Consider the following 23,876-nt stretch of genomic DNA (forward strand, 5'->3'; position numbering starts at 1 on the left):
TAGTTAGTCCTGCACATACATGTGCTCAGCCCACAGGGACTTAAAATACACTCAAATATAATTGCAGTGGTGGAACATTAGTCAAACATATACAAGAACAAGACTTACATTACATTGCAAACAAAAAACTTTCATCTGTACCAAGTTCTACATATTAAATCAGCCACACAAAAAGTTTCCTTCCTGAAACACATCTCAAGTTTCTTATAATCATTCATCCAGAAAAATACTCATCAGACATTGATGACATTTTACTAAAAAGTGTAACTCTTAAATCATCATATACATTAATAAATAAACATAATAAACATAAAATGGACTTTGTCTTCAGTCTCACCTAAATCACACAGCAAACAAAGTCTTTCCTCTTCAGGCAGAGCAGTAAACCTGCCTGTTTCTATAGTTCATGGTAATGTACCTGAACATAACTGTGCACACAGAGATCATTGACTTTTGGATAAATTCTGCTTCACATAAGGCTCCACACTGCAGTTGTTTTTCACCAGACAATAGCTATATACCATAAACACATGTTCATCCCAGACTGTACATAGTCTATACATTTCTATTTGTTTACTTAAATATATAGTGATGAATATATATACAACTTCCTGTAGTCAACCTCAGTATATAATTGAGATTGTTTTCTCAATAATAGTGAGCTAACAAGTGCTTGATTAATATTCCTGAACAGATTTCACTCTTGGTCTCAAAATCAGTGAAGACCAATCAATGTAGCAACTCATGATGAGGATTTTACACTATTTTTCACAGGCTGGCCCACATACTGTAGACACACACACACACACACACACACACACACACACACACACACAGAGAGAGAGAGAGAGTACTGTCAATAATCTACTAGTGCCCACTGATAAACTGTATTTAAGCAAAGAGAAGCAGCAACTGATGAACGATATGACGATGATAAACATTATGTTAGGTCCACTGCGCCATCATGTCATGTTATTATTTATTTGATTTTTTTTGCTTATTTTGACATTTCTTTTTTAAATTTATGTATAAAAGAACTGGAAGAGAGATTGCGTGCCATTTCTGCAGACTCTGGCTTGCATGCACCGTCAGCTCCTTTTAGTCGTCCTGTCTACACTTAAAACCTGCTCAGCTCTGCAGGCTTTCCCCTGCCAGGCCCTCCATCTGCCCCAATTTTGTGAAATCTATGTCCTGTTTACAGCAGCACCGGGATCACAAAGAGAAAAATATTAGATTTATAATTGTTATTAAATAAATGTACCTTTCTAGTGTTTGAAAATGCTTTTTTATTTGGGTATCACATGATAAGAGAGGGGGAAAAAAGCATAAAACCTCTTTATCCAGTGTGGCTCGTGATAACAAACGGGGCATATTTACACATTTGATATTTCCCTAAATATAAAACAATATTCTGTTCTCTTACTTGACATTTAAGTGAGAGCTTTTACAAAGAACAGGCAGGGTTTAGTCCCCACAGTGCTGCATGATTATGAAACCAGTGCAGTCATGTGATGTCTTCTCTCATCATCATCATCATCATGAAGTTGGAAGTCTGACCTTCCGCCAGCACACAGTTTGCCATGCAGGGATTGAAGATTGCAATACAGCAGCAGTGCACTTGAGGCTACACTAGGGGCGGAGTTTGACCCCTCAAGTCTCAAAACATCACTAATCCGCGTCGGACATTCTGACACAGGCCATCACCGGCCCCGTTTGTACACAGAAAAGGGACGAATTTCCACCGAAATAACACTGTCCCGGAGCGGCTGTGTGTGTCTGTGTGTGTCTGTGTGTGAGTGGCATCAAACAGAGGCTCGGGCTGCAGCCTGTGTGCGTGTCGGAGGGATTGGCAATGTTGCACTATGACAGATAGTGCGTTACACGCGTCTGGTCGTATCTGCAGTCGTTTCTAGCCAGTTTTATATTCGCAGGATTCGGCGAGAAGTCGTGGGGGATTTGCGCGTTGACAGCTGGACCGCCCTGCGCCTTCATTGGAGGCGAGCAGTCAAGTCTCCGCGCTTCCTTTAAGGTGAGTCTGCAGAGCGCTTGTTTTTTTTCTCTCCGAGCCTTGAATGCAAGTTGCGGCATATTTCTGCTACAGTAGCTGACCGGGCGCTGTTCCCAGATACACAGTTCACCGTGGAGCCGCTGGCAGCATGTCTCCTGCTGTGGGAGCGCGCTAGACAGAGCTTTGGGTTGTTGTTTTTTTTTTAACGCAGAAAAACGCAGGATGGTCATTAAAAAAAAACACGTTCAGTATTTAGATTTATGTCTTCTTTATGAATCCTACAGCAAAGATGGGCGCTTATGTCAGACCGTATAGGCCTATAATGGCATCACATGGTGTCAAGAGAGGTTGGTGCAGAAACACATGTGGGCATTGACACCTAATGTTGGCTTAAAATATGATTTTACATAAAGAAACAATATTTCCAAAAATTGTGGTTGTGTGACCAAAAATAGTGATTTTGATAAGAAATGAAAGGCTAGTAATCAGTCATCTTTTCACCATAATCATAGACATTCACACATTATAATATAAAACATAGCTACTATATGTCTGTACAAGTTTGATCCCGTTGGACTATTTTATCTTGCCTATTTATCATATAATGATCTAAAATATTGATTTTAATACTTGTTTACTGCAGTATTTTAAAAAACAACTAATGTAAACAAATCAGTATAGCAACAGATCAAGATCAAAACTTTGATTTAGCTGTGTTAAACTTTGTATTAAAGCACCTGCATCCTGTTTTTTTTTACATCTGGATGAGCCCTTTGTTTAAGTTTACAAAAGCTTAAAATGTATTTTAATGGAATTTCAAATAGGACTTCATGTTGATGTGAGCACCATCATGCAGCATAATGGCAATTAATCATATCCATAAGAAAATACAATGTTCTAGATCAAACCTCACATTTGACACTGCTGTTCATCAGATCACAGGACTGGCACACTATTGATACCCTACATGTAAATACTGAACTGAAGAAGTACTTTGCACAGTATTACAAAAGACTTTGAAACCCGTAAGTCCGATTGGAAGAATTTAAACTTGAACTTTTTAGAGATGTCAGTGATTGTTTCTGATGCAGTTTGCTTGTGTGTGACCTGCTGTGTTTTGTTGTGTCTTATTTCTTCTACTTCACTTAGGTTTCTCTTTCAAAAGAGATCTTGATCTCAATTAGATTACCTGATTAAATAAATGTTATAATAATAATAATAATGATAAAAAGCCAAACTGATTCACTGTAAATTTGAATTTGAGCAAAACAGGACCATTTTAGGTTTTATATAATTAATAATGATTAAAATGTATACAGTATCTTTTTTTATTGTATTTTTTTGTCATTATTATTCTGTTATACTATGCCTGTATTTTTAATATTTTTTTTCTGCAAACAGTAGAAGCAACAATACAAAAGAATCCAGTAGTGGTGAAGCAATGACAAGCAATGATCTCAGCTATTAGTTAATTAGTTGATCAACACAAAATGAATCACTATTTTGATAATCTGTTAACTTTTTGAGTATTTTTTTAAGAACTGATGCTAAAATTCTCTGGTTCCAGCTTCTTAACTGTGAACATTTTCTGGTTCCTTTAGTCCTCTACGACAGTAAACTGAATATCTTCTTGTGGACTGTTGGTCAGGACAAAACCAGACATTTTAGGTTACATCTTGGGCTTTGAGAATCGTTGATTGACATTTTTCACCATTTTCTGACATTTTATAGATCAAACTGGTAATCGATTAAGCCAGAAGGTGATCAACAGATTAATCAATAATGAAAATAATTGCTAATTTCAGCAGTACAATACAGCATACAAATAACAACAGAATATCTGTAAGTCTCGAGTTTCATTACGATGGAATTATGGTTTCACATTCAAAGATAGTGAGGGTTTGTCTTTTTTTCAAAATGATTATAAACAGATAAATGTTGTTTTGTTCCTGCTTCAGCAACAGATTGACGGGTTATGAAGGCTGCAAATCATAGAAGTGACACTGACTCATAGTTCAGGTCTTTAAGCCTATTTTTCTGAGCTGTACAGATGACAGACAGTGTTTATATTCACGGTGTCAGAATAACTTAAATGAGCTTTAATCTTGTATATTCAGCATTTATTTTCAGAAGTGTGTGTTTTCATGTCACACTTTTTGTGTTAATTAATGTTAGGATGCAGGAATTGGCTACAGCACTCCTTTTTAAGCATTACTTCTGTGGTTATTCTGCTATTGAGCTTATAGCTGCACTGTTGTGTCGGTACATTTATGGTTTACTTCTTCCTCTCTTCTCCCAGATTTTGTCCACTTGCCATTCAATGTCTAGTAGCACATGTCTGAGGCTGCCCTGTGGCTGATCCTGACAATGCTTTCAACCAACCGCTCTGGAGGTGCGTGGGGATGAAATGGATGGAGCCCATGGCCAGACCACCGCACCAGCTCCCACCTCCCAGCATGTCCAGCTGCAGCAAGTCTCCCCCCAGTTCTGGAGAAGGTAGATGATATTATTTATCTGGCATCGGACCAAATCACTCATTTGGATTAGTGATATAATGAAAATTGGGTCCAAAACGAACTGAAAGGGCCTCTATAGTGCCATGAAAAAATAATCACTACACTTTCCTTAAATGAGAATGCAGTGAAACATCATATTATATGATATAATGTACCTTTTTACGGTGACACATTGAATGTAAATGGCTTTAAACGACCTTCAGTAAAATATGAAACAGAGGACACATGTTAAAAGATTTTTTTTCATCAGCTGCAGGCTCTAACTCCATGGCATGGGTGAAGATGTTCAAAAAACCTGGAGGAGGCCTGAAGAAATCTTACCAGCCTGGCAGCATGTTGTCTCTAGCTCTCACCAAAGGCCTGCTGAATGAGCCTGGGCAGAACAGCTGCTTCCTAAACAGTGCTGTCCAGGTGAGAACCATTTTCTATCAGCTCTTAATGACTGAAAAACAGATACTTTACTCCACTGAAAGAATTACAAAACTGTCTCAGTGCTTAAAAAAACATTCTTCTAACACTTCCACAGACTTGCCATCTGCCAAAAATCTGTTGTGTTTTAGCTCTTGTTTGGTTTCCTGAACAACTTCTTACTTGGTAGTTAGATTTTTATTTTTCACTAGTAGTGTTTCAGCGGTTTGTGTGACCTGGACATGGTTGTGTTTGGGTGGGTTAGTGAGAGCCGTCGGGACTCCGCCATATGGACCAAACCACAAATAATGAGCTGAAAGTGACTAAAAGCTGAGAAAAACTGCAGAGTTGGGTGTTCATTCTCAGTGGGATTGGCAGTACTAGATGAATTAATTCGAATGAATTGTAATATAAAAAAAATATTGTCTATAAGATCACTTTCATGTCAGCACTGTGATAAATATGCTGTCGTTAAATATTTATAGGTGCTTTGGCAGCTGGACATTTTCAGGAGAAGTTTGAGGCAGCTCTCAGGTCACTTTTGTCTCGGTGATGCCTGCATTTTCTGTGCATTAAAGGTAAAATTGGTCACGAATTATATATAATTAATAATCTGGTAATACAATAGTAATTTGGTTCAGTCATTAACTGCTGATTATTTTTCTTTTTCAGAGTATATTCAGCCAGTTTCAGCAGAGCAGAGAGCGTGTGCTCCCCTCCGACAGCCTGCGTAACGCCCTCGCTGAAACTTTTAAAGATGAGCAACGCTTCCAACTGGGCCTGATGGATGATGCTGCTGAGTGCTTTGTATGTTGACACTGCGCCTTTGGTTTTGGCTTTTTAATCAGAATTAATATTTAGTGGAAGACCTCCCCACAGTAAATGTGATTTAAAATAATGTCATGGTGCTTCCTCCTCTGTGACACTTAATGGCTATAAAGAGAAGCAGAGGACACTGACAAACTGTTTCGGCTCTGTGTCATCAGCAGTTATATCTACTGTGTGTGAAGGTGCATTTTGGTCTCTTGCCTTTTAGCATATGAAAACCCTGTTAGAACTGTGAATCAGATTTAATTGAGTTTGTCTGTTTTCATTACTGGCTGTTTCTCTGTGCACTAGACCATCAAAAAAATACTTGTTCACAGCTGTTCATGTTGTGTCCACTAGTCAATAGGAAAAAAAAAAGTGTGAATCCCAGTAAAATCACAAGCTATGAGTGCAGAATATTTAAAAATGTATTATCTGCAGCAAGTTTTAATCCTTTGTAATTCTGCTAATCGTTCTAATGCAAGTGCTACTCAGCGGCAGCTTTGTCGTCACAAATAATTTTTTCATTAGCGAAAAAAGATGTGAATTTTTTACATGTTTTACGTACATGTGAGTACGATTACTTCACAGTCAGTGAGCAAACACAGAGAAGCTGAATTTAAAGGTTATACTGTGTACTGTAATCCTTCATTTGCTTTGCACTCTGCTGTGTTGTTGCATATATTCAATGTTTGCATTGTATCTGCTATTATTTCTCACATATTAGGAGAACATCTTGGAGCGAATTCATTTGCACATAGTTTCAGACGCTGCAACTGATGCTTGTTCATCCAAATCCTGCATCACCCATCAGAAGTTTGCGATGATGCTTTATGAGCAGGTAACTAATCATCTCAATACATTCACTCACATTCTAGCTGCTAAATGTTATTGAAAAGCAACACAGTATTGTACTAAGATATGTATTAATGTTAAGCACATGAAATAGTAATAAATAAAAAGATATGAATAATAATAACAATAAAGAAAGACTCCCACAGCTGCTATAACTAAATGTAAGAGTAAATGAATATGCACGTCCCATTTATTAAAACTGTAAATCTGTAAAATAAAGTTAACTTTTTTCTTTCTTTTTTTTCTGAAGTTTGTGTGTCGTTGTTGCGGTGCATCTTCAGACCCCCACCCATTCACAGAATTCGTACATTATGTGTCAACCACTGCTTTATGGTGAGTACTTGATTTACTGCCATGGCTTTAAAAATGGGCTACAAAAATCAGGCCAGAGTACTAATCCTGATTTAAATGTCAAAGTATTAAATAAGGTTACTAAAAATGATTTGAATTTTAAGCATCTCAGATCAATTTACAAATTCTTTCCTGTCATTCAACAGCTGTAGCTAAAGGCTCAAAGTAAATGTGAGTGTTTTCCCTGTTACTGTAGTCTTACATTTGTATGTTTGTAGTCAGAAACGTGACTCTGAGAAGGAATCTGATGGATATATTAATGCACAAAAACTTATCAATGACATTTGTATTTGAGGGGAAGTTTGGTATGACCATCAGTCGCTTGTCTTGCTCGATTTTTCGATGCTTCCTGATTTATTCAGCTCAACAAAAAACACCTACAAAACAACCTGATAATTATCAGTGGATTTTAACTCTTGACTAAGGTTGGACTGAAGATGCCATACAATTATTTGGTCAAAATAAGGAGTAAATAAAAAAAATCTAAAAAATTGAATTTAATTGTGTGTTTGCATTCACTGGTATCAAAACTGTTAGTGGAGGATTGTTTACAGGAACACTTTTATTAATTCTTATTGTAATTCTAAATTTTCAAAGGAATTAAATTGGATAGAGACAAGATAATGTGAAATATTAAATCTTATACTGCTAAATATTAAATAATAATTATTAAATTGGATTATTCTAATTAATTGAGGAATTATACATTGCAATACATGATTTAATATAACCAAATATACAGTAAAGCCCAATTACAATCTGTTTATATTGACTACTAGAACACAGTTCTTGTCTTGGCATGTAGTACATTAAATATATAGAAGTTGTGGTGATGGAATGTGTTCACTGAGTGTGCTAATGTGTCTTGACTTTTTCAATAAAATGCCAACCATCTACTATCCATACAGTCTCTGTGTTTATGCACAGCCAACAGGTTGATCGCATGTTGGGGAAGAACGAGCGGCTCAGGTCAGATATGTTCGGAGAATTGCTGCAGGCAGCAAACAACACAGGTGACCTCCGAAGCTGCCCGGTATGTGATTTAATGTCATTCTTCATTTTAATGGTGATTATTTCCTTACAAAGTGGCGGCCCAATACCTTTCCCTGTCTTTTTTTCCAAAAACATCTGTCTAAATTCAACCAGATGATTCATTACAGGCATCTATTAATGAATAATTTAACCATTCAGCTGAACAGTTATCATGGTACTGTAAAATGGACACAAAAATGATTCTTGCAACTATGCAGAGTACACTCCGTGCTTTCTGCCGTGACACTGCACTTGAAGCGGCCGGAAGGAGATGGTGCCAGACTAGTGTTAGGATATAAATAGCAATAAGGGCTTATCCAGTGTTTTTCTCTCATCTGTATTTGCTGCTGTCTTCCTCTTCAGTATGCATCAGTTTGGTGAAGCTGAGTCCTCTGTTCCCTCAACAAATTATTCTTCCAGAAAATTCCAAGCTGCAGTACTGATTTAATGACACTGTGATGTGCAGATGATACATGCTCTCCGACTCTTTTTTTATCTTCGTTATGGCATTTTGAAGTGTTAAGTCAGAGGTTTTATTTTAGTTTTGACGAGGTGTGTGTGAGGGAAAGAGAATGAGGGAGAGCGAGATAAAGCCACAACCATAAGAAATACTCTGAAATTTGGGGGAAATTTGTCATTTATTTATTACTGAGACTTAAAAGATCAGTTTCACAGTTATCTCAGTGTTTTTGGTAGTGAGACTGGTCCACTGGGGGATTAGCCTACCTAAGCAGGAAGACTTTAGGCAGAGGGACAGTTAGCCACTGCCAAAAGTGAAAAAAATACACCTTCCAACAACTCTATTATTCTGTTGTTTACACATTTTATCTTGTTCGGGAACAAACTTATCACAAATACATCAAAGAATCTTATGGGTTTTGATCAGAGTTATGAAACTGCAAAAAGCCGACAACTTCCACTTACAGTATGAGAGATTTAGCGTGAATTTAACAAGCTGTTGTTTGTCAAGACATAAATAGAAACAGCAGGTAAGCTAACTGCTCATTGAAATGTCTCATTTTTTTATTTCCAGATATCAGCTTTGGAAGTATTAAATTGTTGGCTTGCGGTTTCTCCGTGCTTCCAGCCATTGTGCTAAACTATGCAAAATACTGTCAACTACCTCTGTCTTAAACATATATTAAAATAATATTGAAATCATCATCAATCATCAATTAATTATCCCTCTGTAAGACAGCAAATAAGAATGTTTCCCAAAAAAGTACATATCTTTAAAAGAAAATGGTGCCCCGTGCTTCTTGTAATATTAAATTGCAAACTACATACTGTATATTTTTTGCCTTATTGCCTTTTTTCTTGTGTTTACATATTTATTAATATGGGCCTACATGTATTTTTATTCATATTTTGCAGAGCGACTGTGGTCAGAGTATCAAGATCCGTCGTGTGCTCATGAACTGCCCAGAGATTGTCACTATTGGATTTGTGTGGGATGCCGAGCAGTCTGATCTTACGGACGATGTCATCAGGTCACTTGGCCCACGTTTGAACCTGTGTGGGGTAAGAGCTGACTTGACAGCGGTATCATCATCTGCATCATCTTATGTGACACTTTCTATGGAGTGAATGAACATTTGTGCTGTTAATAATCACTCATGTACTCTTGAAAAAGAACAGCTATCACAGTTCTTAGCTATTTTCTGACTTTTGTCTTTAATACACTATGAAGGTCAGAGTGATGTAATCTTTCATAAAAAAAAATCAACAGGCTATCCAAAAAAACACACATAGATTTTATTCTTATAGGATTTAGCATCTGCCAAAGAGCAATATGTGGAGATCAAACTTGTCTCAATTTGCTCTCTTTCAGCTTTTTAACCGAGTCACTGATGAAAATGCCAAACGGAGTGAGCTGCATCTGGTGGGGATGATCTGTTTTTCGAGTAAACATTACTCAGCCTTTGCCTATCACACCAAATCTTCAAAATGGATGTTTTTTGACGATGCTACTGTAAAGGAGGTTAGGACCTCTGCTATTAATCTGCTTTATCCCCCTTCCAAAAGTCTGCTACCTGTTACTGCATGTTACACACTCTTATATCACTCTTTTCATTTTCACAGATTGGATCCAAATGGAAAGATGTTGCCTCTAAATGTATCAGGGGACATTTCCAACCACTTCTTTTGTTTTATACCAATCCTGAGGGAACTCCGGTGTCTAATGAAGATGCACCAAGACAAACCACTATGTGTCCCCGGTACAAAGCCCAAGTAAATGGTGATGTGACAGGTAAGACAAGTTGTAACCCTAAACATGTAACTCCTCATTGACATTCAAGATATTTAGACATTTTTTAAAAATAAATATAACATAGAAGGAGTAATAACGCACTCAAAATATAGGTGTTGAAACCAAATATAGAGAAACATTGGACTTTGCCTCCAGCTCATCCAGTATTACATCAGGACACCTTCAATAAATTACTGCTTACTACTGTAAACACAAACCTAGACATGCATGCACAGACCACAGTCAGTCGCCAAAAAGAATTAAGTAAATTATTTTCTTATATTTGTTGAAAGTTTTGCATGCATAACATGACAACACCTGCAAGCACAATCAAAGAAGTCAATGAGTCGGTTAGTTGAATTAGAGCTGACTAACAGTTTTTGTCATTATCAATTAATCTGCTTAATTTTGATTTTGATTCATTTTTGTGATTAATCGTGTAGTCTGTAAAATGTCAAAATGTAATGAAAAAATTTCCCAAAACCCAAGAGGACATCTTCAGTTGTCTTGTTTTGTCTGACCAACAGTCCAGACCTCAAAGATAATCAGTTTCTAATGATATCAAACTAAGAAAAGCAGCAAATACTCACATTTGAGAAGTTGGTTTTGCTTGAAAAATCACATAAACTGTTAGTTGATTATTAAAGGTGCAATATGTAAGAATTGGCGAAGTCATGCTCCACACTCCAAACCAATTGGAGGCAGCATATCATATCACCGTTACTTTACACTACATTAGCACTGAATCAATAGTGTATTATCAGTACTCTGCTAGCTAGCAGATTGGTAAGTAGGACTTTGACTAAGTATGATAAGAATATCAACTTAGTGCTAATGTTGAGCTAACGTTTGCTTGAATAAATATAACCTAAAAAACAAAGTGCAACTTCTTCATCCTCACATGTTTGACTGAGGGCAGGCTGGACGCAACAGTGACTCACTATTGCCTCTCAAGGTACAAGCGGTATTATGAGTCAGGACAGGCCAGGGCTAGCTGGTTAGCATGCTAACTTCAGTAGATATCGCCATAGCACAATAGATAGATGTCTTTGACATAATGTCAAAACTGTTATTTCTTCACATTCTGTTGAACATTTTTTAAGTTTGTTATTATTCATAAGCACATGTATTGAAGAGGATTATTAGCATGGCTATTTGCCTGCTATCAAAATGTATTTATTATTATTAATTTATTTATTTTTGAGGCAAAGTGCTTTCTTAATGAAGACTTTGTGTCAATCTTTGAGAACTTTGGAATAAATATTATCTTACTACTCTAACTAGTAGTAGAAAAGCTGCATCCTCCAGCTGTTCAGAAAAAAAAAGTGATCACCCAGCATGGACTTTATAAACCAACAGTAAAGTAAATCCCACCAGCACCATAACTGAATCATAATAATAGTGTGGTCCAGATTACCCAACTGAATACTAAATAATAATATTATTATACATGCATGCATAATATTTGTGTGTTCCTGCAAAGCTATTATGAATTCATAATTGAATGTATGTTTCATGTATACTTTAATAATATCTTAATCTTTGTAGTATCTTAAGTGAATTAAGTGTACTTAGTTAAGTATTTAAAAACTAGCCCAAGTTTAAGTTTTCTAAAAATAGAGAGCAGACTTTGATATTTCCTCACTGTAACACAGATGATGATGTGAAAAGCATGAGAGTTAGTGTAGTGATACTCACATCACATGCAGGTGCAAGGCTACTGGAAATCAATTTAGATGAAACAGCTTCACACTGATTCCAAACCACAAATTTATTAAAATGGACAACAAAACATATCATTGTATACATATCTATATACAGTAGGTCTGAATTTTTCCGATAACAGATGTTCGTTGCTGCCAGAAAGTCATCATGAAAATTGTGATGATCCTTTTTTGATGTGTCAGGGAAATGAAATGAAACAGCAACATAGTGATATTAAGCAGTAACAATTAATAAGACGCCATGATAGGGATCAGAATGAAGAACAATTTCAATTTGTCTAATAATTTAATTTCGAAAAAATCTCTTTTAGCATCTGAGCATTTTTTTCTGAAAGTATCGTTGATTGACATTAAACATAAAGCAGTGCCATTACCTTTGACAACAATGATTTCACTCCACAAATTACAGTTATGGTTTGCATTGGGATTGAGAGAGAGAGTGCTGTTAAACCGCAGGCAGAAAGATTGCCCTGCCCTGTGTGCTGGCTTGAACTTGACATGAGGATGATGCCTCTGTTGCACGCAGATTACCACCCACGCCTCCCTCCCTAATCCCTGCTCCTGTGGCCAAGCGCACCCATGCTCCTGCTGTACAGTTCTCACTCCTCCCCTAGACATTTCCGTTGTTTGCCTCCATCAATTTATCTGCTTGGTTTTTTGGCAATGCGGCCTCGCCGATTTAGATGGATTGTTTTGCTTTAGTGTGGTGTCCAGACACTTTGACTGGCATGGGACTGGAGATTTGTGTTTGTGAAAATAAGTGTAAGTAATTGATTCTTTGTTTTTGTCTCAAGAGTCAAATATAGGTTTAGTTTTTTTTAATATTCTATGTATTTTCTGCATTATTTACTGTTATGATCTTTCTAAAATTAGATTTTATTGAAGTTTACTGATGTAGACAGATTATTTAAGTAATACTGATTTACCCTGCAGTACGTAGTGGTAGGAGCTTTTTACTGTCTCATGTCTACATGACAACTCTGACTAACTAGGACAGCTTCCTTGCAGTGTCATACTTGCATTACTAAGCCTGTGAGTTTCTTGATAACTTCATCATGAAGTGTGTTTTGCTTAATTAGTCAGCAGTTGTGTTAAGTGTACTTTAATCAAATCTAGTATCCTTTTGCAGTTGAACCACTCAAATGTCAGCATTAGGCTACATGAACAAATCTGAAAATCCATAATACTACAGCTTACTCACTGCTTACTCACCGCTGTTGTAACATCCAGCAGCCGTGCAGATGCACAGAGTGTTATGCCTTTATTTGTTTGAGCATTTCACTCATCTGTTTCCTATTTATAGTGTTGTACTGTTGTTTTACTCGAGATCTTTAAAATATTAAGCATCTTTTTTTAAGTACTGTACTCACTAACAGAAGAAAATCAAATATAAAGAAGGAAACATTTTGGTAGAAAGTGGTTTAACATGCAGAAAGGAGTTTTTGTCTTTGTCCATTTATTATAGCAGCATGTTTTTGTTAAACATGTTTTATTAGCAGTGTCTTTTAGAAGAACAAAAAAACTGAAAAAGTTGCAGCTGTGCTGATTTGGGGGCAGATGTTTAGGGCAGCTGTGGCTCAGGAGGTAGAGCAGGTCGCCCACTAAGTGTTGGTGGTTCAATCTCCGACTCCTCCTGTCAGCATGTCGAAGTGTCCTTGAGCAAGACACTGAACCCCAAATTGCTCCTGATGGCTGTGCCAGCACCCTGCTTGGTAGCTTGCTGCCATCTGTGGGTAAATGAGCAGCAGAAACATTGTAAATCGCTTTGGATAAAAGCACCAAGTAAATGCAGCCATTTACCATTTTGCCATTTCTGTTTGCAGTTCACATCATTGCTGTTTGTCATATAGGCCTACTCACTACAGAGGGAAATAAACACATCACAGGGCTGGCAACAGTGGCAGCAGTAGTGTATTTTTAACAAGGTTAATGATGCAGTGGCATTTTTGTTTTCCTATCGCCCGTTCTGCAGCAAAAGAAAGGTGGAATTGCATTGCAAAAGCAACTATTGTGTGCTGCACTGAAATTTGTAATGAATAAACAGGAAAGAGCAAGTAATGACCTGTTTGAGTATCTGAAGCTCAATATCAGTAGTACCAGTGCACAACAGTGAAAATTCATTTCCCAGCAGAAGATGCACAAGATGCAGAGCGACACTCTTAAAACTTCTAGTAACAACATATGAAAGAATTGCATGTTTTAATGCATTATTATTAATTATTAATTATTAATAGTCATTGATATGCACATCTCATGTCACACACTGATTGGTTTTTAAAGTCCTATGATACATTATGCAGATAAAGGGAATTTAGATCCAACTAAAAATTATTTACTGTTTGCTTCACTGATATCAACAGCACTCAGAAAAGGTTACTTAACAGCTAAAAAAAATCACAATTTAAAAAACATCAAGTACAATTTTCTGAATTGTAGAGGAGTCACTCATCTGCCATTTCAATTTCTTTTTTTCCTCAGTGAAAAATCCCCTTGGCAGTCCAAACAAATTTCAAGAACCTTTCACGGAGAGTTTGCAGAGACCAGGTGAAACATCAAAAAAGGACAGAGGGCATCGAAGGACTGACCCATCCCAACACAAAGGTAGAGCATTGTGTCTGCATCATACTGTAGGTTTGAGGGGAACATTAAAAACAAAGACATACAAATCAGTCAAGTCAGTGTAGGTAACTATTGTCCAGCAGAACAAGATTGAAATAGTCACTCTACAAATGATCCATGTCCACTTTCTTTAGAGATGGCACATGCAAGATCTTCATCTCCTCCAGAGAATGGACCGAGGCATCCTGCAGACCAAAAATGTAAAAGCCATCCACGTTCTGAGAAGTCAACAAACCATTCAAGCAGAGGATCTCAGGAGCCACGTGGACAGTCTCTCACCACGCAGGGTGGTGGGCATAGCAAGAAAAACAACACGTCCCCGAGTCGTTATGATCAGGATAGCTGCCAAGAGCAATGGGAAAAAGGTGGGAGCGGAGGAAGCCGCAATAAATCCAAGTCCACTTGGAGACCCATTCGGGAGGTGTTAAATGTGGACAGTGTGCTGAATGAACTGGAGCAACGCCGTCAACAGCAACATGACAGCCCCCGGCGCAGCAAGCCTTCATCCCAGGAAAGGGTGCACGCAGAGCAAAGTCGAGACCGCGAGCGTGAATGTGTACGCAACAGAGAAGATCGGAAGCAGAAGTGTTTAATGACAATTTATGAGGATGACCAGCGGCATGAGACTGAGAGCCACAGCTCTGTAGAGTCAGAGAGCAGGGCCAACCAACAGAGGGGCAGCAGACTTAAAGGTGGCCCCAAGACGCTGCTGCGTAGTGATACCTGGACCATTCAGAGGACAGAGTCGGGCTATGAGAGCAGTGACCGACTCAGCAGTGGCTCCACCAATCCCGACTCACCTGGCGTTGATGGCTTTGTTGTTAAAGACCAGAGATCAACACCAGAGGCACAGTTGCAAAGGTAAGAAACAACTGCACTCTTGTATAAAGACAAACTGAGGTTTCAAATTCAAGAAGTGTAAAAACTACGAGATAAAGGGGACATATCATGCACATTTCTTGGTCTATATTTATATTCTGCTGCTCTACTTGACTATCTTTGCTTGATTTACAGTTCAAAAACTCCTTATTTAACTTACACCGGCCCTTTATGCAGCTCCTCAGTTCAGCCTCTGTCTGAAACAGGCCGTTTCAGCTCTTGTCTCTTTAAGGCTCCCCTCTCAATGAGCCCACTCTTTTCTGATTGATTAGCTTCCAGTAGCTGCGTTTCAGCCAACTTGCGGCAGTTCTGGAGGCTATGTCAACAAACAGTAGTAGTAGGCTTTCACTTCTTTTTCTTGTTCTTTAAGCAAAATGGAAGCTTCTCAAATACATCCATACACGTTTGAGCCCAAATCTGATCCAAAACATGTGAGTAGACAACATGAACAACCCATGTACCAACCTTAGCAAGAATCTTAGCAAAAAAGGCTACAGAGCTGACAGCTGTTTGTGGGCATGCACAAACAATCTGACATTTTACATTATACATTTTACATATACGGTATGTTCACCTCAAGTTTTGAACCTTTGACTATGTTTAATATAGACATCTGACATTATAACAGAAAAAATAACAGAAAATTACGAACAGCATGATATGCTCCCTTTAAATAAATCACAATTAATTATAGCTGTATGTAGTGAATTGTTTTAAAACTCAAGTACTGCAACAGCCAGTTTTTAACAGGCTAATTCCATTGACATTAAGTAAGAGCTGTTTTCCTATAACTCATTAATTCATGGAGAAATCGGTCCAGTTGTGGACAGTTAATTGAGGATCTTAAATACTTTCCTATAAATAACTTTTCTTATTTAGTAATTACTCATTGGGCCACCACATGGAAACAATCAGACTGCTTTTACACAATTGAGGGGATTTTATTAACAATGTCCACCGACAGACCACATGCTTTTCATTTATTTCTCGGTACATTTTCTTACATACTGAGTCCGTTCTTGCAGTGTTGCACCAGTTTGCTATTCTGAGCTTCATGTCTGCTGCATAGCTACAATGTATGCATCATCACTCAGAAATACCTTTGATTTGCCTGGAAACAAAGATAAACTTAGCTTGAAAAAGGACACATGGCTCGTTCTGAGAGATTACAATTCAGATATTCAGTATATATAATATCAAATGTTGAAACAAACCTCAACTGCATATGGTTTTATTAGATTCCTAAAGCCTTATCAAAGAAAACATTTCTCCTTGTTTGCTACTGTGAACTGAATCTAAAATTTGTAAGAATAGATTTTTATGAAAACACTGCATGTTCACTAAACTGTCTAATTAGATCATATATTAAAGTAGTTAAAAAGGTAAATTGAAACATTTAACTACAAAAGAGTTCCTCAAATGTGCTGAACATTAATAATTAATGTCATATGAAAGTATTACTTGGTAATTAACTTTACTAATCTATGTTTATCAGAAGAAAATGCACTTTAGGGGTCTGTTAATAGAAAGGGTACCAGGAACTACTGTTGATATTGAGGTCTCCACTTATTTGTATACTTTTTCGTCATGTCATATCCCCCTAAAGTGTGTATGTTGCACAATCAGGTATCGAATTTAAAAGTTCAATGGAAGTCTTCCTCTAGTGCTATGCATGGGAATTTAAGGACATTATGTTTGCAAAATATGTAAAATTGTTAGTTGTTATCTTTGAAATGATTTAATTTCATCAGTAGCTTCTTGCCATAAAATTTAAAAAACTGAATCTTTTGTTGAGTAAAGTTCATTTACAGTGAGAAGTTACAGTGTACAGTACCAAGAGTTTGGACACACCTTCCCATATACTCGAATGAGAAAGTGTGTCCAAACTTTTGATTGATACTGTATGTGGTTTGTAGATAAGGCCTTTTAAAACAACAACAGCAAAGTCAATTCTATAAAATATCTCAGTGTTCAGTACTGCATGTGGGTTAAACTCAGAAAATCACATTTTTGGGATCTTAGAATCCAGATGGACCTGAGCAGACAGTAAATTTGGAAAGGTATTTGTTTGAGTCATTCTGCCAGTTCTGTGTGTTTTGTCTGTCTTACACAAAATATTTCACTGTGTATTTGTTTGTTTGTTTGTTCATGTGCAGATTCTTTTTAACATGCTGAGAATAATTTTACTTTTGTTTTCAGCCTGCTGCACCAAAAGGGAGGCGATGTAAAATCAAGTATAATGTCCTCACCTTCACACAATGGTAAGTTCCAAGATTTAAAGGGCCTCCTCAGGTTTTCCTGGCACAGTAAAAGTCTTAATAAATGCAATATGTGGAATAACAACAACCAAAAGGTCTAGTGTCTATCAGTGATGTTTGATTAAATTCAAATAAGTCTAGTAAATTTACAGTTATCTTATAGTAGCCTAACATTGTGTGTTTTTTTATGTAGCGCTTTAAAAACACAAAACAAAAAAAAATAAGTAAAGGAGAGAATCAAAAACAAGATTTAACAAAAACATGATGTAGAACATAAGAGAACTTGTCACTGCATACGCTCAACTACATCTAATCTGCAATATGAATTTAGTCTTCCAGTAGTTATAATACATGAATATAAAATAGAAGTACAAATTTTCAGTAAATATTTATACACATTAACTACACGTACACACTGGGGTGTTTGAAAAGTTGCTTTCAGTGCTAAATTGGAGCATTTTTGCATGTCCTACTTAATTTCAGGAAGACAGGTTATTACTTTTTGCTCTATATATGTAGTTCTTTCTTTCACGTTTTTCTCTCTTTTTCTTTATTTCATATTACATTTCATGTTACAAAACGGATAAGGTGTGATCCGCTTCTCATACTGATAATGTGAGAGTAATTAAACATTGATGAATGTCTGGGTTGATTTCTGAGCTTGGACTGGCTTCTTTAACCTCTTCACCCGGTCAGCCCTGCACAGGCATTAATCTGATGATAATCCCACAAAGCTCATTGAGATAGCACAGCTGGGCATGACTGCTGGCATTGTCATAAATATCTTTCTGTTTCATGCAGTGCTCTGAGTGTGCTGCACTTGATACTTTATCGAGGCTATGAGCATCTAGAGCCAATGTTTCCAACCAACAGCTAACGCTTTTATCCTTGCACGGACCTCTCCAGGGCAACAGCAACGAAAAAAATAACACATCTATTTTTAAAGGGAAGGAATTCAGCACCACGCTCCCTCTCGCTGCGCTGGTGTATGAGTGAGCGTGCAGAGTGGTTCATCCAGCTGTGATATAGTCTAGTGAGATTAACACTCTGCTGCTGCCACCTTGTGTTTGAAGAGGACAACAGGTTCATAGTCAGACTTGTACTGTAGGCTATGTTGATCATGTTGTGTGTGCTTCATTTCTACTTTTGATTAACTTTGCTTTAATTATTGTATGCAAGAAGAAGATTAAGGGAAAGTGAAAAAGTATCTGACATTAATATCTGAATTCCCAGAAAAATCAATCTGAATTATGAGACTAAAATCTCAAATATTTCTGACTTTATTCTCAGGATTCTGAATTTAATCATAAAATTCTGAGAAAAAATTGTTAATCTCTGCATTCCAGTCTTTTTCTTCATGAAGCTCTAATGCTTTTTCTCTTATTGTTTTTTAAATGATGAATATCTTCACATTCGTTAATATTCTTAGAGATTTCTATTTTCAAACAGAGTTCAGAAGATTTGTATCTTCTAATTATGTTGTGATCAGCTTACCTGTTGTGCAAAATAGGAGTGATGCACATTTGCTCTGCATAATTTAAATCAAGAGAGTATTAAATCAATACAGTTACAGTATGTAATGTTATTACATTTTCATATTTTTTATTGTGTCTTTGTCTTTGATCACCTGTATTTCATATCTTATAGGTAAACATCAACCCAAACCTCAGGGAAAGAACTACGAACAAGTTTCACATTCACATCTTAAGTGCAGTCCAAGTTCAAGGTAGTGCCCTTTATCATAAATTATTTATAACTTGTTCTAATATGCACATGTAAGGACTTGTAAATTGGATGTCTATAATATTTAATAATTATTCTCTACAACACTTATCTCTTGTAGACGGAAATCAAAGTACACTTCTAGTACCTCCAGAAAGGCAGTATCTTCAGAGAGGGACTCCGCTGGTTCAGATAACAGGCAGAGTGAGCAGCAGGAGCTGACAAACTGTAGAGGGCAAACTGGAGAAAGTACAGCCCTGCGGCACATTACAAAAACCAGCAGCTCAGAATGGAACAGCTCCGACGATCTTGCTCTCTCGGAACCCGAGGACAGAGACGGCACTTACCGCTCCTGCAACAGCGAGGCCGTCACCTCCGATTCCCAGTGTCCTCATATCACCCTGCCATACCACCCTCCCAGCAATGTGACTGCAGAACCTCTCCAACTGAACAATCAGCGTCAGATTGGCACGACAGGGTCGCCTCACCTCCGACCTGCCCAGCGGGTCTCTCCTCACCCGGGTGAAACAAGTCATGCTGTGTTTCGCCCAAGAATGCTTCAAGAACCCTTCCAATCCAGTCCCCGTCTTTCAACTGCATCCTACGTAAGTCCACACAGGAAGCCTGACATGTCAGGCCTCCGAACCTTCTCAGATGCAAGCTCCAAGTCGGGCTCTGACCCGGAGAGGAGTACCCCTTCATCATGTGAAAGTGAGGAAAGACTGACTGGGTGCAGAATTGAACAAGCTCAAGAGGTTTCTCTGACAACGTACTTCAATGTGGATAACTGTATGACGGAAACATACCGTCTCAAGTACCACAACCAGAGGCCTCTTGTCCTCTCGGCCACGGTGCCACGGACAGCAGTTGCGACTGAGCGCAGAGATACCAGCCACACACTCACCACAGACACACACTCACAAGATGTGCCAAAAGCCAGACCTGAAACAAGTAAGCCCCTCTAGATACGATTAAAGACCTGAAAGTTATCGGAAAAGGACAAAATGACAATGTCCAGTTTTCTTTGTTGGTGTGTCACTGTACAGAGTAGTTTCATAAAACAAGATTGTTCTTCTGTTTTTTTTTTTCTTTACAGGCCATAATAGCAATAAACCCACAGCAAAATGGAACCCAGTGACAGCCAAAGGACTGGATGAACGTGGTTTTTTATGAGTGTTACTTGGTAAGTTCTGTTTACACAGATGGACAGAGGTCAATAGAGAACTAACTGGATGCCAAAGAGTTTACAGAATGGAAGCCTGAAGCCTGACACCTCCAAATTGAGTGGAATTTATTTATGCAAGCTTGTCACATAAGTAAAACCTATTTTGAAATGTTGTTACGTATTGTTTGATGGATTATCAACTATCACATATACCGTCTTCCACTGTCCACTGTGTTTGAACCAAAATCTGGGCTGTTTTAAAGTTTGCACAAAAGGTTTTTGAGTCTTCTTTTACTCACCTGATGTTAAGTTTAAATGGTTATTTTTTTATTTGTGCTACAGTTCTGCAGAAATGCTGCAGAATTGAAGATATACCTATATTTTAAAGATAAGGCGTGAAAGATTGTGCTGAGCCTCAGTATACTGTGCTTGGCAATTATACAAAGAGGAAGGAATGAATTGTGTTGACAAATCACAGCATGTTTGATAGTACTTAATGGGAATATGATGTCATTCTACACAACAATATAAAACTTTGAGACTGAAGGTTTGCATCATCAACATCAGGTTAAATATATCTTATTTGTTTGCACCTGTCAACAGAGGATACACTTGTTTAAGATTAGAAACATTTTTAATTCATATCTGGGCAGCTCACCAACTTTATATTGAGGGTTTCCGGGTCACCAGACACAGATATTGCAACATTTACATTAGGTTACTGATTTGTTTCAGCCGTTATCATATATCAGTTATTTTATAACATTTATATGTTAATGAGTGACTGAGGGCTGTCAGCCTGTTTGGCTGTAAAAAGCTGTTGACAAAGATTATTGTCAGTTTGTAAAATTCAGAAGTAGATTTCATGCCATTACTCATAAATATGTACATATCTTGGAGAGACACAGTTTCTCATAAATGTAATTTTGCATGACTGCAGTCTACAAATTATAACATTTGTTGACTACAGCGATCTATAGATGGGGCAGCCCTCAGGTTATTCAGTAGGTCGCTATATATGATCATGCAACCTTGTGTGTTTTACCTTCGATTGTGCTGGTTCTTGTAATCCTGTTTTGTAATTCACACTGATGTCAAATCATATTTTTTCAGTCTTCCTCTTCAAGTAGACAGATTTAAACAGGTCTGTATGTGCAGGTATTTTCAAAACGATGCCAATTAAGTTAATACGCCTATCTGACATTATAATTAACCATACAACACAACACATAACGATTACTCTTGTTCATTAGAATAATGTTCTGAAACCTGCATGTGGCCTTTTTTTACGAAGTCTTACCAGCTGGGTGTACAGCATAAGCATGAGCATGAAAATACCAGACTGTGAGTCCAGCAAACATAAATTCTATTGGGTTTTATTTAATTGTAATAAAATTAATTCATTAAATTTGTCATTTCAATTGATTTGAAAACATTTTAACACCTGAATGTTGTTCTCTTTTCTTGTTTATGCAAGGACACACTTTTGGTTATGCATCAGTTGTAAATATGAAAGTATAATGCAAACAATGCTCTGCAAAACAACAGACTGTCCAAGACATACTATGCATTCATTAAAAATCACTTTAAGATTACTTTAAAAGCTTTTTAAAGCTTTGTATTCAACATCCAACATTCCCGAGAACACATAGATATCAGAGTTTTTCAATTTTTAAAAAATGAGTACTGTACTAATTTGTTTGTGCTCACTAGATTGCCAAGTCTTTTCCTAAACATCCAGCCATTAAATATATTATTTTTTCAGTCGCTTACATTTTTTCTATCCACAATAACCTTTATCCAGGTATTACTCAACTATTCTCACTGCACATATTTAGTCACTAAATTTGCTGTTTGTGCGTGTTGTGTTTGTGTTGTCTGACATCAAAAGGATGGTGTTTTAGAGATTTGTGTGTGAAATCACACCTAAACTTGTCATTGCAGAGTCTACTTGCATTTTTCATGGTTTATTTATTGGTACTGTTTAAATTTAAGAAAAATACGGTACATAATGTAACTGAGGTATTAAGAATTTCTTTAATTGAGCAGTCTTGTCTAATCTCTCACTGATACACAGTGACAGTATATGACACATAATACAAGGATGCCTTTTCAACAAGTTGATTGTGCTGTAGTTATTATAAATGACAGATTTTTACTGTTAATTATAATATTTAATATATTCATTGGATAAAGAAGTCAAAATTACTGAATTATTGGATTAGATAAATCTCAGTTAGAGTATATCAACCAGATTATGTCAATGTTTTCTCACCTGTCAAGTGTTTTTTGTGGTTTATTATGTGGCTATTTAATTATTTACAGTATTTTTCCTGTTTTTTTTCTGTTATTTAATTATTTTCTGACAAAAAAGCAAATCTATTGTTTTTACAGAAGTTTTATTTTTCATCCTGATCTTTTGTGTCTTCAGTTGTATCAAGAGTGCCTTGACATTTTCAGTGCGAGTAAAACCATGTTTAAGAAATGAGGGAGATGAATGAAAGGGAAAGGAGGATGTCATGCAAAACTTTTGAATATGCAGTGCTAATCTAATTGTAACATATCTGATGACACTCCTCTGTGTGCGCTATTGTATGTGTGTGTGTGTGTGTGTGGGAGTGGTGGGGGAAGGGATTTGTGCCAGGTCCACTATTCCTAAAAGCCTTTTCAGACTTAGAAACTACAACCACAGCAGCAAGCAGCAAACTCAGCAGTTCGCTCTGCTTTCAGCTGCATTTGGCAAAAGTTTGACATGTTCAAATGTCACTGGCAGAAAATGGGAAAAATCTTTTCTTGTAAATTCATACCACCTCCTGGGTTGAAAAGCTTGGCACTTCCCAGTTTGAAAGAGCTTCAATGTATAATAACAGTTTTTTTTCATTGCTAAAATTGGGTTATTAAACGTGCATGCCTGTGTGTCTGTCAGTGTGCGTGCTTGAAAAAAGGAAGCTGATAATTGGTTTTCCTCTTGCACCCATGATCAATAGCCTTCAGTACAGGCTTCATATAATCTGGAGGCCTGTGTGACGAATGGTCTTTTTGTCCCGTGTCACATAACATCACAGTTGGCATTGCGTTAATCCGTATCTTTTATCTTGCTCTAAATCTACGGGGACATAATCTAATCACACTGTATTGCATCAACACTCATCTTCCACATTGTGTCACTGGTTTTATCTGATAAGTTACTGGCTGATGTGTAGGATCTGTATGCCTCACTCAATCCTGTCGATGGTTAGGATTTGGCCTGACGTTACTGCTGAATTGAGTTGTTGGTGCTT

General features: G+C 37.2%; 1 protein-coding gene and 1 long non-coding RNA gene across 3 annotated transcripts; one reads left to right on the forward strand and one right to left on the reverse strand.

Annotated features, from left to right (window-relative positions):
• The first annotated feature begins 1,596 nt into the window (after window positions 1-1,596).
• On the forward strand, window positions 1,597-23,524 carry usp53b (ubiquitin specific peptidase 53b). 2 transcript variants are annotated; one of them, XM_044346988.1, is made up of 17 exons: window positions 1,597-2,029; window positions 4,308-4,504; window positions 4,775-4,935; window positions 5,418-5,510; window positions 5,605-5,739; window positions 6,467-6,580; window positions 6,845-6,927; window positions 7,873-7,978; window positions 9,352-9,498; window positions 9,809-9,958; window positions 10,060-10,228; window positions 14,431-14,553; window positions 14,706-15,432; window positions 17,650-17,711; window positions 19,356-19,434; window positions 19,552-20,381; window positions 20,527-23,524. In XM_044346988.1, exons 2-17 carry the CDS (start codon window positions 4,411-4,413, stop codon window positions 20,601-20,603), a joined length of 3,150 nt encoding a protein of 1,049 aa, XP_044202923.1. In that variant the 5' UTR covers window positions 1,597-2,029; window positions 4,308-4,410; the 3' UTR covers window positions 20,604-23,524. The 2 variants fall into 2 exon arrangements, with proteins under 2 accessions (XP_044202923.1, XP_044202924.1); XM_044346989.1 differs by lacking the exons at window positions 1,597-2,029; window positions 4,308-4,504; window positions 4,775-4,935; window positions 5,418-5,510; window positions 5,605-5,739 and having other exon boundaries at window positions 6,488-6,580; window positions 7,854-7,978.
• Window positions 11,979-19,668, reverse strand: LOC122979497. The gene is made up of 2 exons (XR_006402872.1): window positions 19,579-19,668; window positions 11,979-13,679 (listed from the first exon to the last, which is right to left on the reverse strand). It is a non-coding gene; the product is annotated as an uncharacterized LOC122979497 (long non-coding RNA).
• Window positions 23,525-23,876: the final 352 nt, after the last annotated feature.

This window comes from Thunnus albacares, chromosome 3 (genome assembly GCF_914725855.1).
Source record: "Thunnus albacares chromosome 3, fThuAlb1.1, whole genome shotgun sequence".
In the NCBI taxonomy this organism is placed as follows: domain Eukaryota; kingdom Metazoa; phylum Chordata; class Actinopteri; order Scombriformes; family Scombridae; genus Thunnus; species Thunnus albacares.